This window comes from Polypterus senegalus, chromosome 5 (genome assembly GCF_016835505.1).
Source record: "Polypterus senegalus isolate Bchr_013 chromosome 5, ASM1683550v1, whole genome shotgun sequence".
Taxonomy (NCBI): Eukaryota; Metazoa; Chordata; class Cladistia; order Polypteriformes; family Polypteridae; genus Polypterus; species Polypterus senegalus.
In genome coordinates, this window is record NC_053158.1 from 152,556,248 (window position 1) to 152,575,384 (window position 19,137).

General features: G+C 37.6%; 1 protein-coding gene across 1 annotated transcript in view; it reads right to left on the reverse strand.

Moving 5' to 3' along the window:
• The window catches only part of LOC120529589 (collagen alpha-1(XVIII) chain-like), a 258,159-nt gene extending 239,261 nt beyond the window's left edge, over positions 1-18,898 (reverse strand). Inside the window, exons 1-2 of the mRNA XM_039753509.1 lie at positions 18,638-18,898; positions 18,477-18,553 (exon numbers count right to left, since the gene is read on the reverse strand). Of these exons, the coding sequence (XP_039609443.1) occupies positions 18,477-18,553; positions 18,638-18,648 (88 nt within the window). The 5' untranslated portion in view covers positions 18,649-18,898. The remainder of the gene's footprint in view (positions 1-18,476; positions 18,554-18,637) is intronic.
• Between the last annotated feature and the right edge of the window lie 239 nt (positions 18,899-19,137).

Below are 19,137 nucleotides of genomic sequence, written 5' to 3' on the forward strand. Positions count from 1 at the left end.
ACAACATAGCTCTGAATCCATAATGTCATTAAGTAAGGTAGAAACCAGGGGGGTTGTAACTAAATAGCAAGTTCAATATGACACACAGCCTCTAATTAATGAATGGATACAATTAAAACTGGCATTCACAAATGGACTGAGCTATAAAGTATTAATAACATTAGAAAGCTGTACAAAAGAAACCAAGAAAATGTATACATCTGACAAAAGAAATACATGGAGTAAAGGAAACAAAGTGACAAAAATACTGGCTATGACTACTAAAGATGAAGCACTAGTAAAATATTAAATTGAGGGAAGTAATCCAGGAAACAAAACTGTAAAGCTGATACACTACCAGTGTGCAACTGTTTTAAATCAGCTTATTTATAACAATAATTGATATTAATGTTCTTTACACAGCATGCGGTGTTAAAATACAAAGAGACTGAGAACTTTCACTGAATGGAACCATAAGTGTCTTAAATCTTATTCTGACTTTTATACGGTAAAGAAATATTGGTCAAGGAGCGTGCTTCAGTCACACTGTGAAATGATTCTTAATGAAAGAATAATTTACTGTATTTTGTGGATGTGGAGAGAGAATTTCGAGTGCCATGCCAGGTGGAGACCCCTGGAGGAAGCACTACTTGGCAAGCCTGTCATTTTGAATGATGCCTTATGTACTTAATCCATGCAGAGCAGTGTAAAGGAATTCCTTGTCTAATATGAATAGAGTTGGAGTCTTTTAGTACTATCAAGATTTCAAGAAAATGTTTTAATAAATCAATCAGTTTAATAAACATCATATTTCATCCAGTAATTCAAAAAGAAATTTATATTACAAAAAGCAAAAATACAATGTATTATATCAATTTTCTATATCATATAATACAGTAAAGACAGTAGGAAAGGCAAGTAGCTCAAATTGTTAAGCACAGTGTATGAAAAGTAAATATGGATTTTAAGCCTGGACTAACATTGGAGTCATATATTCATTTAGTAGTTGGGTGGGGACTAAAAGACATGTTTTTGAAATATTGACATATTAAATGAAAAAATATTAACAAAAAGGCATATAAAAAGAAAAGAGATGTACAGAACATTAGTTAAAACAATAGAGAAAGTGAGTAACAATATGAATATAACTTGTACTACTTCTTCTTCTTCTTCTGGCTGCTCCCATTAGGGGTTGCCACAGCGGATCATTTTTTTCCATATCTTTCTGTCCTCTGCATCTTGTTCTGTCACCCCCATCACCTGCATGTCCTCTCTCACCACATCCATAAACCTCCTCTTAGGCCTTCCTCTTTTCCTCTTGCCTGGCAGCTCTATCCTTAGCATCCTTCTCCCAATATACCCAACATCTCTCCACTGCACATGCCCAAACCAAAGCAATCTTGCCTCTCTGACTTTGTCTCCCAACCGTCCAACCTGAGCTGACCCTCTAATGTACTCATTTCTAATCCTGTCCATCCTCGTCACACATGTATTCTGTCTTGTTCCTACTGACCTTCATTCCTCTCCTCTCTAGAGCATATCTCCACCTCTCCAGAGTCTCCTCAACCTGCTCCCTACTATCGCTACAGATCACTGAATGTCACTTCTACTGTGAAGTTTAAAACAATACTTTATCCAAAAATATTTTTGTTTATATTATTTATCCCATGCAGTTTGTAGTGATGACAGAGAAACATTTTTAGTTTCATTAGTTTCATGTTTTCATGCAGAATAGACATAACATAACTTCTGATCCAATAGTATTCTATGGTGACCAACAAGAAAACAACATCAAAATGTCCATGAAAAATTTAATGTTGCTCGTGTCACATAATCCACATGTCAAGTGATCCGGTCATCACACACCTCATCCAAAACATATATATTGTTACTGAAATAAATCACATTTGGAAAACGCCTTCATGAACTCAGTCGTGTATTTGAATTGAAGACCTGAAACCACCTCATTTACTGGTCATGAGTCCAGTGCAGTAAAATCTTATTCATTGGCAAGTTAAAGAAACATCCTGCAACAAAAATAATCCCAAGGTACTCCCATTGTGGATATGAATATAAATGTAATGATGGGGGACATATAAAACCTGTGTGTGTTCCATTTTTATTCATTAAAACTTTTTCCAAAATTGCTTCATTTGACAATATTTTACTAAAAATACATGTGTTTGGGACCTTGTGAGCATATGACTGGATGACTTGTATGGATTATGTAATTTGAGTAATATGATTATTTTTTTAATGGACACTTTGCTACTGTTTTCTGTTGTCCAACATTGGGTCAACATAGACTTCTGTTTTACGAAAAGCTCTGCATGAAAACATCAGTTTAAATTTTTTTCTCAACCATTACTGCAAACTACATGAAGAATATACTGTCACACTGTTCCAGTTCCATCCCAGGATAAGAAGCCGTGCTGATGCTAACACTAGTATTGTCTCAGTAATACAGAAGGGTCGATAAGAGAGGATGCCTAGCTCTGCCCCCACACTTCTGAGAAGACAATTTAAAGGCCAGATGACCTGGGAACCAGTTGTCAGATGCTGACCGGCGAGACAGGAGAACAGAGATTCAAATTCCAAGCTACAGTGCTAACCGCAACCAAGGCCATTTATAGCTGGGTTTTTTGTTTTCATTTTAGCGCTGTATTTCTATATGGCTATATGGCTATATTTCTGATGAAGTTAAATGGGGTGACCTGGCTGGCACACAACTTTACCCTGCCTGAGAAAGTCTGTTCCTGGCCATGCTACGGTACAAATAAAAAAATACAATTTCTGGGAGGAGTATTCCTTTAACACCTATCCCAAATGTAATTAAATGGCAAAAGCTGTACAACTTACAATTTTCATATCTAAAAGGAAAAACTAAAATACTTTTATTTTATTTTTTGGGATTTTATTGATTTTAATAACAAATAATATTCCATACAAATAAGTCAAGTTTTATAAGACTTGGTTCAAAACAAATCAACCTCCACCCTTGAGAAAGAGAGCTAGGCCAGCTAGCAAAAATAAGTACAGTAAATAGATAAATTAATAAATGAATAAAAATAAATAGAGTTAAAAAAGAGGGGCAATAATCTGCTTCCTCAATTAAAATGCTTATTCTAAAATGTTATTGATTAGTTCCTGCCAGATTTTGAAAAAGTTGTGTACAGATCCTCTAAGTGAGAATTAGATTTTTTTCAATTTCAAATAGTACATAACATCAGTTACCCACTGACTTAGAATAGGAGAGTGAGGATTTTTCAAGTTGAGCAAGCTACGTCAACGTGCCAATAGTGTAGTAAAGGCAACTACAGTTTGTCCACTTTAAGCCCATCTGGAAGTACACCAAACACAGCTGTTAATAGGTTAGGAGGGATTGTGACACCAAGGCTGTCTGGAAGGCATTTAAAGATTTTGATCCAGAATGATGTTAATTTGGTGCAGGCCCAAAACATGTGGCCCAGTGAGGCTGGAACTTGATTGTAACATTCGCAGGTTGGATCTTGCCCTGGAAACATTTTGGACAAAACTAAAATACTTTTAAATCTCTAACAAAAGATCCTAAGCATTGTATAGTCTCATTAGAAGGAAAAGGAAAGCTCAGAATAACCTTAATACTTTGCTGCATTTCAAAAGAAAATATTCATAAATATTTGCTGTGAAGGGCAGTTCGGTCAAGTGAAAATGGCTTTTCTTGAATGGGAATGTTCTACAGCACATGCAAAGAATCATTTTAGGAAGAGGCTAAAACTGAAAAAAGTTACACCTCTGTCTATTTCCTCTCAGTGTGGAAGTCACTGACCCAGAAGGAGAACTATGACCCCAATCTGAGTTCATCCACCGATGCAGATGCAGCCTTTATAATGTTGTCTCAAGGTATGGATGGGAATGATACACCTTTCCATATCTTAAAACCAACATTACTTACTACTACCAACATGCGTGTCCTATGACCCACAGGAAGTAATAGATGGGGGTTTCCATCTGCTATGCCAACCAATTTTCAGTTTTCCATCTCTTCTTTTATAATTTTAGTTGAATATCCCTAGCTTCCATTAACCAAATTTGTCACTGTACCTTCCATCCAGACTAAAAAGAAACAGTTTTGTGTTAAGCAAATCTTATATTTAAATTTCTGGACAAAGATAGGTGCAATAATGGAAAATCAGGGTCACTTTGTAAAATAGCATGTAAATCTCAAAAAATGTTGTTTATCTTAATTCATAATAATTCACATTTCTGTGATCTTGTTTCAAACACATTAACAATGCAAAGTGAGCCATCTAAATAAAAAATACACTCCTCTTCAATATTTCTTCTTTGTTGTTGAAAGAAGATCTGGTGCTTTTGCATTTAATTTTGAAAATACTTTGCTTACACTGCACAATCCCAGCTGGCAGTGATCCACCCAGGAGTTTCCAATTAAAATAAGAATCCCCAGAGACAGGGTTCATAAAATCAGGTGGCATGGAAAGTGCAAGTCCTGGAATAAACCATTCATAAAGAAAAGAAGGGATTTTCTTAATTACTTTATCCTGAATTTGCAGAGATTCAATTTGTATGTTATATAGTTCCTTTCACAATCAATTTTGTGGTCAATTTTTTTATCGAAATGAACACAGCTTCCAGCAAAATTATACTGAATAGCATTGGCTCAGAAAATAATTTACAGATGAATCAACTAGCACAGAAAATACTTCTACTGGCAAATTCTTTAGTCATGTATAAATGAATTCTATATCTAGATCTTCACTTCAACAAGGATTTCAGACGTCTGTGGGCACTGGTGACTTTTCACAGACAGTAATGAATAAATGCAGAAAATGGTTCAGAGATCTATACTTGGACTAACATACGACGTAAAGCAGATGACAATAAAAATTTAAACAAGCAGGGGTTTAAAAAAACAAATTTACAATGGGAAGTACAGCACACCAGTGCACTATTCCCACCACCCAAGCATGGGGAGGGGTGTCTTTATGTGCTATACTCTGCAAGCTCCTTAACTTTCATCCACATTGGGAAATCAAGCTGCATGAAAAACATTAGCCTTAATATGGAATGAAGTGGTAGCCTGTCAAAACAGCTGGAGTTCCAAAAATGTTGGTCACTACCATGTTTGACCACTATATATATATATATATATATATATATATATATATATATATATATATATATAAATAAGGGGTACCCAAAAATAACTGGAATTGAAAAACATTTTTTTTATAATTTTTACTTACTGAAACTTTAATCTCCTTCAAATTACTCGCCATGTGAATGAATGCAATTGTCCCAATGGTTTTCCCACTGGTGGGAACATTTTTGGAATTGCTGAAGGGGAACATTGTCCAATGCCTGAAGCGATTTTTCTCTGACTTCCTCCATGGTACAAAAACACTTTAAAAAAACACATATTTCCCCTCGTTTGAAACACAAAAAACACTTGTAGATCTATTTTTTCATTACCTCATTAAAAGCAGTTTCAAGCATCACTACAGTTTCATCAGTTGTTTTCCCTAAGAGAAAACAAAATGTAACACAGATTTGCTGTTCTTTGTGATGGGTGATCATTGAGACAAGTGCATTCATTCACATGGAGAGTACTTTGAAGGAGACTAAAGTTTCAGTAAGTAAAAATTATTAAAAAAAAATTTTTTCAATTCCGGTTATTTTTGGGTACCCCCTCGTATACGAATGGAAGCAAATGTCTGTGATACAGTTTGCATATTTGTAGCAGGAAATCCACAAAGGGAGAAAATTAATTCCATATCTTAAAATAGCTTTTTATTACTAAGCTTTCAGCTCCTATCAGGAGTCATCATCAAAGGAAAATGATTAGACATACTGGAATCTAAGGCAGTATACATTATAACAAATAAGAAGGGAAGAGTAGGTGGATGAGGGAGGGGAGGGTTAATGAGGTGGGGTTTGGAGGGTATTTGGTCATAAAGTCTTATTTATTACGTGCACTTTTTTCTTTTCAAACCTGCATATGCTGGGTTCATGTCCAAGTGTCTGTTAATGGCGTTTTCATTGTAAAGTCACTATTCTGCCAGTTCTCTGGCTCTTTTAGTATTAGCTTCGAACTTTGCACTGAGTCCCATTTAAATGTGTATCTGGTTGAACTTGTTTGTGTGTAAATCAGAGATCGTGGGTCTTTCCCTTTCCAACCTCCACTCCCCTCCCCTTAATTTTATCCTCAGGTATAAAATACAATAGTTAGATAGATAGAAGAACAGAAAAACAGACAGACAGATAGATAGACTGCCCATGCAAACTGTTCTCTAACACTACTGTTCTTGTCATGTGTTGCTTCAAGTTTTCAGTAGAAATTGCTTCATAAATTGACCCATAATGCACGTGAAGCTCACTGGCCTTTAGTTACTTGGATCAGTAAAATTACCATTTCTTATAATGTGATAACATTGGTAGATTCCAGTCTTTATGAATTTCCCCAGTGTTCAGTTATTTTTGAAAAATACATGTCAATGGTTAATATATATGTGCTTGCTAACCTTCTTAATTGCTCTAGGAAAAAGATTTTTTTTAATTCAGCTTTGTTTAATACTAACAAAATACCCGCACTTCGCAGCGGTGAAGTACTGTCTTAAAATTTTTATATGACCAAGCTGTGCGCTGAGCTTACTCTTGAGCATGCAATGTACAGTTGGCCATGTGAGCAGTAATCTTGTCTCAAATCCCACAGCTTGGATTCATGCTGTCATAATCGGTTTGAGTATCATGGTTTGTTTCAATTACGACAGTATTTGCAGGACTTGTGTTGAAGTGACATTCGTCATCTGTCAAGCATTGTAAGCACACAACCGGTTTCATCGATAACATAACATCCAGCTTTTGAGAGTTTAAACATTCATAAACATCAAAGTGTCCACTACTGAAATTGTCACCTGTGAATCTAAGATGTTTAAGAGGCATTGGCGGTTGTCAAAAGGTGGAAAATATTTGGCCATTTCGGTACACTTGAAAGTAACAACCGAACAATTCAGCGGCAGCCATCAACTCACATGCAGAACCATAGGTGAAGGGCTTAAGCATTTCACTCTTCTAGTGCTCCTGTGTAGTATAATTATCTCCTGTACCGTCATCAGTCCACACCTTGAACCTGTCCCAGTCATTCAATACATAAGACACAATGTTCCTCCGGATATCAAGAGTGAGCCTGATATGGCCGTGCAATATGTAACAAAGAGAATGGAAAAGGTAGGTGCTATCTCCGGGAATGGAAACCACTTGTTAAGTGACAGTTCTTTGATCGATGGTGACCACCTCGATAGACATGTTAATGGGAAAAGGAAATGGGTACCTGAACAATGCAAAGTAAGTCTAAAATTCCTACATAATAAATATAATCGTAATAAATGAACAATAAAACAGCGGAGAAGCCGTGGATTAAATAAAAAGGCTGTAGTTATCAGCAGGAAGACGTAAATCCTGTGGCGAAGCAAGGAAGGGAATGTAGAGACCTGAGCGAAGGATGGCCTTGTATAGGCAGGCAGCCAACAACGTGGGAGGTGTTGGGATGGGGGACCCAACGCTGCCTCACACAGTGACCGAGCTGCAGGCTATGGACGTATATAACTACGTAAGTAGGATTTAGTTAGCATTGGGAACCTGCGTACCAAATTTCTTGAAGATGGGCCCATAAGTAACAAAGACCGTTGGAAAGTTCAATATGGCGGCCGACAGTGGCGTTATACCACCGAAATAAGTACATACATTGGTTTCGGTTAGCGCAGGGAAGCCGCCTACCAAATTTCGTGAAGATGGGGCCATAAATAAGAAAGTTCAACATGGCGGATGTTGTCGACCGTTACGCGTAGAATTTTGAAATGAAACCTGCTTAACTTTTGTAAGTAAGCTGTAAGGAATGAGCCTGCCAAATTTTAGCCTTCTACCTACACGGGAAGTTGGAGAATTAGTGACGTTGGAAAGTTCAATATGGCGGCCGACAGTGGCGTCATACCACCAAAATAAGTACGTACATCGGTTTCGGTTAGCACAGGGAAGCCGCCTACCAAATTTCGTGAAGATGGGGCCATAAATAAGAAAGTTCAACATGGCGAACGTTGTCGACCGTTATGACCGTTATGCATAGAATTTTGAAATGAAACCTGCTTAACTTTTGTAAGTAAGCTGTAAGGAATGAGCCTGCCAAATTTCAGCCTTCTACCTACACGGGAAGTTGGAGAATTAGTGACGTTGGAAAGTTCAATATGGCGGCCAACAGGGGTGTCATACCACCGAAATAAGTACGTACATCGGTTTCGGTTAGCACAGGGAAGCCACCTACCAAATTTTGTGAAAATGGGGTCAGCCTTCTACCTACAAGGGAAGTTGGAGAATTAGTGACGTTGGAAAGTTCAATATGGCGGCCGACAGTGGCGTCATACCACCGAAATAAGCATGTACAACGGTTTTGGTTAGGGCAGGGAAGTCGCCTACCAAATTTCGTGAAGATAGGGCCATAAATAACAAAGTTCAACATGGCAGACGTTGTCGACCGTTATGACCGTTACGTGTAGAATTTCGAAATGAAACCTGCTTAACTTTTGTAAGTAAGCTGTAAGGAATAAGCCTGCCAAATTTCAGCCTTCTACCTACACGGGAAGTTGGAGAATTAGTGATGAGTGAGTGAGTGAGTGAGTGAGTGAGTGAGTGAGGGCTTTGCCTTTTATTAGTATAGATAAACAAAACTTTTGTCTCTCTCTGCCTCTCCATCTCTACATTTTCTCTCTCTACAGTAGGTGCCACCTTGATAGTCCCTGTAACTGCTAGAAGGCTACTGACATCTTCATACCTGAAAACTTCAGAAAAATGCAATTTTGCTCTTTTATTTCAGTGTGCTTTGACTGCCTGGTGTTCCATCCAGAGCTGGCTTATGTCTTGCATCAGTACTGCTAGGAAAGGCTCATGACACCAACACCTTGTAAATAAATTAGCATGTTTGGGAAATGTGTGGAAGGGTAAAAAATTAATTAATTAATTTTCAATTCTATTTAGTCCAAAACAGTTTTGTGAAGTACCACAGACAATAGGTCAATTTAGAGTCATCAATTGACAAAACCTGCACAAGTTTAGGATGTGGAAGGAAAACCCACACTGACTCAAGGCAAGAATTAAATTTCAAACAGTTAGCAGATATGCCGTAATTTGACCTCACTCTCCTGAAACTATGAAGCAGGAGCACTAAGCACTAAAAAATTTTGCCACGCTAAATTATTATTTTTAAATGATATTCTGAATCTAAAATTACAATTACTCCATTATACATATTATTTTACTTTATCAATAACATATAAATATGTAAGCTCCTCATACAAAGGTTTCCTTAAAATTAACATGTGCAAAATTTACAGCTAAAAATAGATATATATGTAGCAGCTAATTCCACATGTGGCTGCAACAAAAATACCTGCATTGACAGGGAACTGACTAAAAAAGTAAAAAAATACAGAAGGGGGTTCATTTTGCAAAACTATACCTCCTACCATCCAAGCTCAGAAAAATATATACATTCAGGTGACTTAAGTATATACAGTAGGTGTTAGAGGTAGCTCTGGAATGTATCACATCAATTGTGCCTTTATGTGGTTTCACACAGGTCGATTACCTGCATGCCCTATTGTTTGCTCATACACTTTCAAAGGCTAATGTCCCATGCTGGCCTAGCTCATTGCATCTCACTTTTACTTGTAGAGAAAGATATTGTTTTCCAAATTGTTTATGGAATAAGTAGATAAAAAGTTTCCAGAAATTTAAGGACTGTTCAGATATTTTTGGGAAAAGGAGAAAAATCACTTCTTGCTGGGCTGTTAGCAATATTCTGAAAGATAACCCATATTAAATAGAAGATCCTCTGGTGTTTCGTTTGCTGCGTTAGCACCTGTCACATTAGGAATCCTGGTTTCCATGTCCATTATTATACTAAACCACCACAAACCCACTTAATCTAAATCAGGACTCTGAGTGTGCCCAAAGCCTACCTTAGCTAGACTGGGTGCAAAGCAGCAAATATCTATCTTGATTATCTGGCACTATCATTGAGAAATGTATGAAGCACAAGCAAGAAATGTGACCTAAATGGACAGAAAATCCATACTAGGGTGCAAACGTACCTAACAGATCATTTTTAAAGTTGGCATTCGGTCTGACTGCAATGTATTTAGTATTTGGAAATAAACCAAATCCAAGTACAGTGAGACAACCACTTCATCGTGCTACCTGGGCTTGGGATTTTAAATTGTTGAACAGCAGTATAAAACAGGAAATGTATCAACTCATTCTGTTGTTGAAAGAAAAAAAAGTCCCTATAATTAACTTGGTCCTCAGTTTTCCCATAGTTTATCAACATTTTTCAGCACATGCTCAGCTGTGTTATGGCCAGAGATGGGAAATGACTATTGATGGAGCCCATTAAAAAGTTGTCAAATAACAGGCAGGAGTCTGAGCATGAAAATTCTTTTTATATCCGGTGTCAAAATAAGATTGGGAGACAAAAACCAGGATCAAAAACGTCGAATGTTATTTATTTGGCACGGACATACTCAAAAAATACATGTGTGATGCCACAAAAAGTGCATGCAGACTATTTTTTGAGCATGTCCGTGCCAAATAAATAACATTCGACGTTTTGAAGAAATCATTTTATGACACAATTTACCTTTATTTATTTACTTACTTCCTAAAGCCTAAAGTCACAAGTAGTGTGCAGAGGGCATGCTCAAAAATGTGTGTAATGCCACGAAAAGTGCCTGCTGACACTTTAGTAGGCAGGCAATGGTATGTGCATTCTTGCTCCGATGTAGAAGGGAGCTGAGTTTACCTCTGTTACAGCACGTCTATGTGAAAACAGCAGTGTCAGATGCGGAGGTGGGATTGTGTTTGGGCGCGTGAACGCGGCTGAGATAATAAAACTGACAAAAAAATAAAAACAAAGCTAACCTTTACAAGTATCATAAATTACACCGGCTGTTACAGACTGAAATCAAATGTATGTTTTTATTCTAAAATAGTAAGACTAAGAGCAGTTTACTTCTCAAAACAGAGAGGTGCAGGATCAAACTCGCGACTTTTGGATTCCCAGTCGGCAGTTGATTCTATTGCGCCACACAGGCAGTCATAATAAATGGCTGTCAATGTCGCATGTTAAGGCGGCTTTTTGTTTCTGCAGTTATATTTTTGAATAAAAGCGCTATTTTTGTGTTAGATTTGTACCTTTTGTGAAAGTATTTCTTGGATACTGCAGGCTTCATACATTATATAGTTTATGCCTACATTTTGTCATCTACTAGTAGAATATAAAAAACGTTTCTGTTTTAACAATGTGCTTACACAGATTACTGTAGAAACGGAACAGACATGAAATGCTTGTGTTCCAAACAACGATCTATTATTTCACTCTAAAACTCCACTTCACTCCCAGAAAATCAATCAAGGCATGAGCTGGGAGAAGTTTGTGCACGTTCTAAGTCAGTGGGGGGATGGAATAGCCTGATTTTTATCAGCACATTTAGATGACAAAAGACGCTGGTGGAGAGCTGTGAACGATTTTAAGAAGCGATTTAAGGTGCGGCGGATTTACGTGTTTTTTCGTAGGCTCTGGTAATTCTAGTGTTAAATAGCTGCAACATGACAATATCACTGCCACACCCGTGCCACATCCTCCATGTTCTAATGTTAGCTGTGCAGAACAATATACAAGCAGCTACTGTTATATGCACTCATTCAAATGTGACAGGAATATACTGTAAGCATAGCTAAACTGTAGTCAGACAGGCAAAGATCAATACTGGAAAAACAGAAATAGCAGAATATCATGATAAAGGGCCAAAAGAACTTTCTAGAGAATGAACACAAAGTCACGATACCAAAAAGAACCTCTCTACTTGTCTGAAAAGATAAGCTACTAAAAAAACATGAGAAAGACTTTTGTTTATCCACTGACGGATACGCAGATATCCAACAACAGCAAATGTATATGCCTAGACTAAAGCTGATGTCACATTACATGATTTCTAGTTGTTGGTATGTCACACTTTCTGATTGCAGTTGCTGAACTTCTCTGAGAACAATTTAAATTTACATAACTGAAATTCCATGGAAATGCCACATTCTGTGCTGACCTTCAGGCATGGTCGAGCTTTCTGGTAGCCAATAGCATGTTTCATTACAGTGCCAGTCCTGTACAAAGGGTTAAGGTATAGAGAGGTCAGCTGAGATATTTTTTCTTTTATACATTCTGTCCTGTTACATAAAACAAGAGAAATCAGACATACGAAGTTCTGTTCTGTTTGTGAGGTCAAAAACAATCATGTTCCTTATTTCTCTTTACTGCATTATATGCATTGTACTTCCATAACAGCATAATTGGTTGTCAGCTCTCATGCACAGAGAGCCTGCCCCTATGACTAAAGACAAAAAAAGCAAGTTGTAGACTAGCTGGCAAGTGTCGCTGGGCACGTCACACAACATGACACATGGGAGCATGCCTCCAACTCTCTAAGATTATGTAAATGAAGGCTACAATCTAAAATTGCAGGAAAAATCAATCAAGTGGTCTGAATGGTTAATTGAATGGTCAAGGATCCCTGATGCGCCACCTGTATTTCACACTTTACATTACACATTGTGTCTATGTGCCTGGCAATGAATATCTTTGCCATTGACAGCATATGCAATAGCAGCAAATTTATAAGAAGCAAACCATTAAACTTATGACAAAAATGTCAGCATCATAACATTATAAATTAACAAAATGAAACATAGTTCTAATAAAAAACACAAAAAAATTAAAACATAATCTCAATAACCAAGAAAGATTATAACAACGTGGAGTATGTTCTATTACATCAGAAGCAGGCACAAGGAAGGAAACCAAAACTGGACACACTGCACATATTCATACACCCTCATTGGCTCTGGATAATTTGCTGTCCAATAGCAACCTTGGGAGCATGTTATTGGAGTGTAGGAAGAAACTTTAGGAAAGCCATGCTAACTCATTTAGAACATGAAAGCCAGACTGAAACTTAATTGGGGCCAAATACACAAATCTAGAAAAGTTACTTGCTGTGTCACCTTGTTACCTGTATAGTTGCATGTCAAAAGGCAAAAAGAATGCCATTATGTACATTGTTATACAGAACTGAACGTGTGAGTGGGTAGTCATTCTTTATTTGAAGCACAACTATAAATATTTTTTTTTACCAATTATTCCAAACTACTGTTTTATATACCATCTATTGTATTTTGAATATAATTCTAAAATACTTTACTAGTATCCAACAATTTCTTTGTATGTGGAGTTTAGGCAGATAAACTACCTGCTTTAGAGTCACGTCAAGAGTTAGAAATGAGGAGTAAATTGGTAACTAAACTCTGTGAAAAAGTTTATGCCTTGGCCACTAGTCTATGCTACACTTAATTAAAATGCATATAACCTCTGTGAGAAAATAAAAGCTAAGGTCAAATATTCATGGAGCTGACCAGATGTTGTAAGCTTGGTATTCAACACTTTAGATTACAGTATGGTAATGGCTGCAACTATGGTTCCATGTGTCAGGCTCGCCATAAAAGGCAATAACTCAAAAATACTAACAGCAACCTTTAAAAGCACTAAGAACGTTCATTCAATTCATTCTATAGTCTTATCAAAAGTTTGTAAGTTTGACCAATTGCTGTCATGCCTTTAAGCAAACATTATCAGTATTTATCAGCCCCACTGGAAAGGGTCTAGTAGGTTTAGGGCATTGACTTTCAGTGTACTAATGACCAATAAGAATACTCATACAAACTAACAGCAAGCAACCATTTGCAAATGATAAAATAATGGCACTCTAACTTTGATTACAGAATGAAAGGTAACACTAACCTACTCCTAACCTCAACCGTTTCTGGAAAAACAAATGTCTAAGAAAATCATGTGGGATAACTGAAGTTACATTTCTCTGACCCTGAATTGGATTCTGGTTTGAAAAATGTTATGTTACATCATATTTCAGTGTAAATTAAAAAAAAAATATATGGGTGTATCGATTTAGAACGCTATTTACACTAGGTTTTAAAAATAATGTTGCCAACTCAATCCTTCTCTCACACCTACTGCATAAACCATAGAAATTTGCTTTATCTGGCAAGGTACCAATTGTAAAATGAAAATGAAAAACTGTACTTAGAACTGATGTTATATAAAACACAAACTGAATATACGTATAAATTATAGCACTGTGATTTTAGTAATGTTTCAGTAAATAATAACATAGAATAATTTTATAGACTACCCCTAATCCAATCCTGACCCTGACCATTTTTGGAAATGCTAGATATCTACGAAAAGCATGTTTCTGGGAAAACAGAAGGCAGTGAATCTCATTTATTTTATTTTTATGGCATGACATGACATTTAGTTACACTTGAGTGTTAAATTAATGGTTTGCTGGTATACAAACATCATGTCTATTGACACAGTTTATATTAATTTCCATGAACATTCTTACCAGTGAATAAACTGTTGATAATTAACCTATAAACCTTTCAGTCAGTATCCACCATCTAACTCTTACAGAAGTGATGACCAATAATAACATTCACAGTGTATTACAAAACCTACTTTGTGGTTTAAAGGGACAAAGTTACTGGTCTTTGTAATGGCCAGTTGTCAATTAAAAGTATTATACCACACATGGTCTGAAACAATGCTGGCAATGATAACTGCAGGAAGGCCCTCAAGATCATCAGGGAGGATTTGGTGGGCAGAGAGATACATAATAAATTAACTATTTGTTAACTTCCATTAAAGAACCAGCAAGCTACCTTCCACAAAGAAATAATAACCAACCTTCTTGAACTCTAGTAGGCGCTATATCAAATACAGGCCATTTATCATTTACCTTTATTTTGTATTGTATCTTTGTATAGTGAACACGACCTATAGGCTTTTCACAAATTCAGGCCATAATACAAGTCTTTACTAGACTTACCAATGGACCTCAAGCAATTTAAGGGACCTTCTTGGGGTTACACAGCAAGTCTGATGTAAACACTTAAATTCCAACCATCTAAGCTAGAGCAGCCAGGAATTCCAGTGATTGTCATTGATTCATCTTCATTGATGAGTTCGTCTTCTCCCTTGTGGCGGATGACTAATGTGTAATTTGGGTAGGTCTCATACAGTGCATTGCTAGGACAGTGTGTGTCATAGGTGAGGTCAGGTTGCCTAGAGTCATTTTCCACCTGCACAGTATTCTACCACACAGCTACTCACGTGATGGAAGCTCCCTTCCTGGGCTAGCCAGTCTCCAATATCTATGGTTTAATGTGCCTCAAGAGACTACTTAGTACTTGTATGACTCTGAGCCACAATACACAGTGAATAGTGCAGCCAACCACAGTTGTATTACCTGATGCTAACAACAATCACATACTGGAACGATTAAACATTTCTTTAAAAGAATTTTCAACTTATGTGTCACATATTTTGCAAGCTTACAACTATTAAGACAGTGCAGCTATTACGACTGTACAAGTAGTATTAGTGTAGCATGTCATGTAGCCAAAGTACAAGAACACACAAGTTTTACAATTATCCCTTTAAATATGTGTTTCTCAGCAGAAAATGTGAACATTATGCAGTATTCTTCCAATGTTTTCATTATATTCTTGAGCAGCACTCAAAGCTGGGCAAGGGTTACATTAACTCATAATTATTTGCACATTTATGGGTAAAGGTAGCCTCTTTTTACTTGTTTTCACAATGCAGCAATACATCCAAAGAAAATGTGTTTTTACTGGTCTAAAGATATTAAAAACCAAACATATTTTTCTCCATGTGGTTAAAATCATACTGCAATAAAATAAACGTGTTTAGTAAGTGAATTGTCAGCAATAAAGGTTCTGCTCAGTTAGTAAGCAAGCATATGCTTTGCTCAGGACTGCATGAAGGAACATTACAACACATACTGACAGATAGACAGATATATAGAGCAGTTTAAGTCCAGTGAGTCATCAAAATGGCAAACTGTCTAGTTTTAAAAAGAAAACAGTTTAGTTAACAAAAAGTCCTATTTAAAAAAACAGTTTAATAACTTCAAGCCTTTCTGCAGCAATGGAAGTTAATTAAGCCTTGAATATGGATGCAAACAATTGTTTCAAGTGCCCCAAATTTTTCTGATTACTTAAAAACCCTCTGTCTATATAAAAGCAGTGCTCATATAAACTGTGTTGCTTCACCCGCTGAAGCATTATTTGGACAATATTGTACTACATATTGCTATGATATTAGCAAGAAAATGGCAATTAACAAAGGCAAACAGACCATTATAGCCTGTAAAAGATGTAGGTCTTTCCTTTAAAATAAATTGCAAACAAACCCAATGTGTCACCATGTACAGTTTCTTACAATATCAAAAGGAATTTGGAAACTAGATGAAACTCTGACAGGAACAAGTCTGGCAGACCCAAAGCCACAACAGATCTTTCTCGCAAAGATTTGCTTCTGAAAATGTATTTTGTGGACGCTTCTACCCGTGGCTGCGAAAAGTGTGTGCAAAGCAAATACATGTGCAGGCTGTCAGACTGCAACAGACAAGAGCAGACTAAAAATTCCTTAACAGCATTCTGGTTATGAGTTTACATGGCCACATAATCTGATTAAGGGTTTACATGGTATTCTAAAAATCAGGTTTCTATGAATAACTGGTGAAGCGCTAAGTGATATGAAGAGAGCTACAATATGTATGAAAGTTAGATTGTGTGAGGGCCAGCCAGGACCCTTACCCAGCCAGGACGCACTCAGAATGGAAGGAACTGGGGAGATAGCATACACATGGCATCGCTACATGGCAGTTGCTCTAGGTTGTGACAGTGCCACGGATTCCGCCAGGGCCTCATGGTAACTGAAGTTCTTTAGCTCAGCCCTGTTGGGTCATGTGGATGCCACCAAGGAGTGCTGTGGGGACTAACAAAGCCCTACCTTGTCGGGCTCCAGCCTAACCCAGAAGTGCTACCAGGCCACGATTACAGTACTATCGGGTTTCACAAAAAAGGAGCTGCCACCCTCAGTTTGGGGGGCCAGAGTCGGGAGGAGTTGGACAAAGCTTGCTGGATGAGTGGAGGAGACAGAGAGAGGAAAAGAGAAGATAATGGACAGATGACAGAGCAGCAGAGAGTGCTACTGTACTTACTGTAACTGTATATTGGTGCTGTGGGAAACACTTATGGGAAGTGTTTCACACAAAAAAAATCCTCTTGTTTGTTGAGACTTGTGCCTAAACCTGTTCTGTGTTGGGTGTTAGGGGAGCTGGAGCACCCCCTGGTGGCCATGATAGATAGATAGATAGATAGATAGATAGATAGATAGATAGATAGATAGATAGATAGATAGATAGATAGATAAGGAAATACAGTATGTAAGACAGACAAAGTATAAAGTATATGATAGAGGAGTCACATAAGACAGCTAGACAGGTAAGACAGACAGATGCATAAAAAGATAGTAACACTAATCATTTTTTCAGTCTAGATTTGCTTTGCTTCAGTAAAGTGTCTTCAGTGTCAAAACCCAACTCTTAATTACTCATGTTTACAATTGGCAGACCTGCAGAAGAGCTTGTTACAATGTACTAGTTCTATGAGTTTTGTAATCATTAAAAAAGTTAGGTTTCAAATATTTTAATGGAAGTCAGGATAGATAATACGGTATACAGTGACTTATGATAGATGTTCTGAATTAATATTATTTTTCCATTACTTGTCTTTTCACTTTTTGAAGCATTGATTTTTATCTTAAGGACTGTCCCAAATTAATGAATAAAACTTAATGAATAACACAAGGCAGTCACTTTACCTGCCTTGGCCCCAACTGTAAAAATAAACGAAATGTAACAAACTGTACTCAAATGTTGTACATCAGCTTACTAATACCGCAGCCAAATAAGTAACAATAATGATGATGAATAAGGCTTCCTGAGCATGCATTAAACATTTCCACGACTTCAGCTTACGGCTCGGTTGCTCTGCGCCACAGACAGGCGAAGACTGGCCTCGATGACAGTTTGGACTGGTCGTTCCAAGTCTCACCCAGCGCACATCGATTCTCTGACGGATGCTTGAATTGCGCGAGCTTGAAAGTTAACTCTTTCAAACACTTTCCATTCATACGCCCACTCCTCCTCTTAACTTTTGGGAGAAGCCATGCGTGAACTGCGCTCAGCGGAGCCCGAGAGATTGGTCACTGGAATGTCATCCATCAATTTCGTTCATTTTTAGTGTTTAAATGAACCTCCTGGAGTTCTGCAACTGACTTAACGTTAGGTTCGGACAGTACATTACTGAAAAGGAGCTCGCGCCCATTGAATTGTTGTGCATCCTTGCTACCACTCTGCTTTTCTAGGTTTGGAGCAATGACAAATATAAATAACTGGTCCAAATGCCCACAACCGACAGGACAGAGAGAATGAAAAGCGCGAGCCTACCTTCCAGAACCTGAGCCGCTTCGGAGAGGTGGCAGGACCACAATATTAACAGCAAAGCAAGAGGCCCCCGGCAGTCCCTACGGGAGAGGGAGAATGAACATGAGTAAATAAAATGTAAAAAAAAAAAAAGAGTAAGGAAAAAAAAAGTTATGAACACTTACCCCAAAGCCATCTTAACTCACTCCTAGTGAAAGCTTTAAGAGGGAAAGTTTACTGCTGCATATGCGTTAGTGGCGACACTCTCAGCCCCACCGCACTCTCTCTCTCTCTCTCTTTCTCTCTAACTCGCTCTCTCTCTGTCCCTCTCTCGCTCTCCCTCTTTCGTTCCTGGCTGCCTGCACTTCTAAATGAAACAAAGGCAGCTCTTAGTGAGCCCTTCAGTGACTCAACCAGCTCTCGAAGGCTGAAATTTGACTCCTCATTCCTCCCGCAGACCACCTCTTTAAGATCGTAACCTTGTCTGCTGTCCCACCTTGCTAGAGCCACGACCCCGAGACCAACTCGCCCCTCACCGCCCACTGGCCTTAGCAAACCGCCCAGCGGGGCACAAGCCATTATGCTACTTTGGATATTTTTTTAGGTACAGCTTGTATTTAAGTTTTGCTTTTGTGCTGATTATGTAAATAAATGTAGTTTTTCTCCTTCAGTGATTTAATTGGTA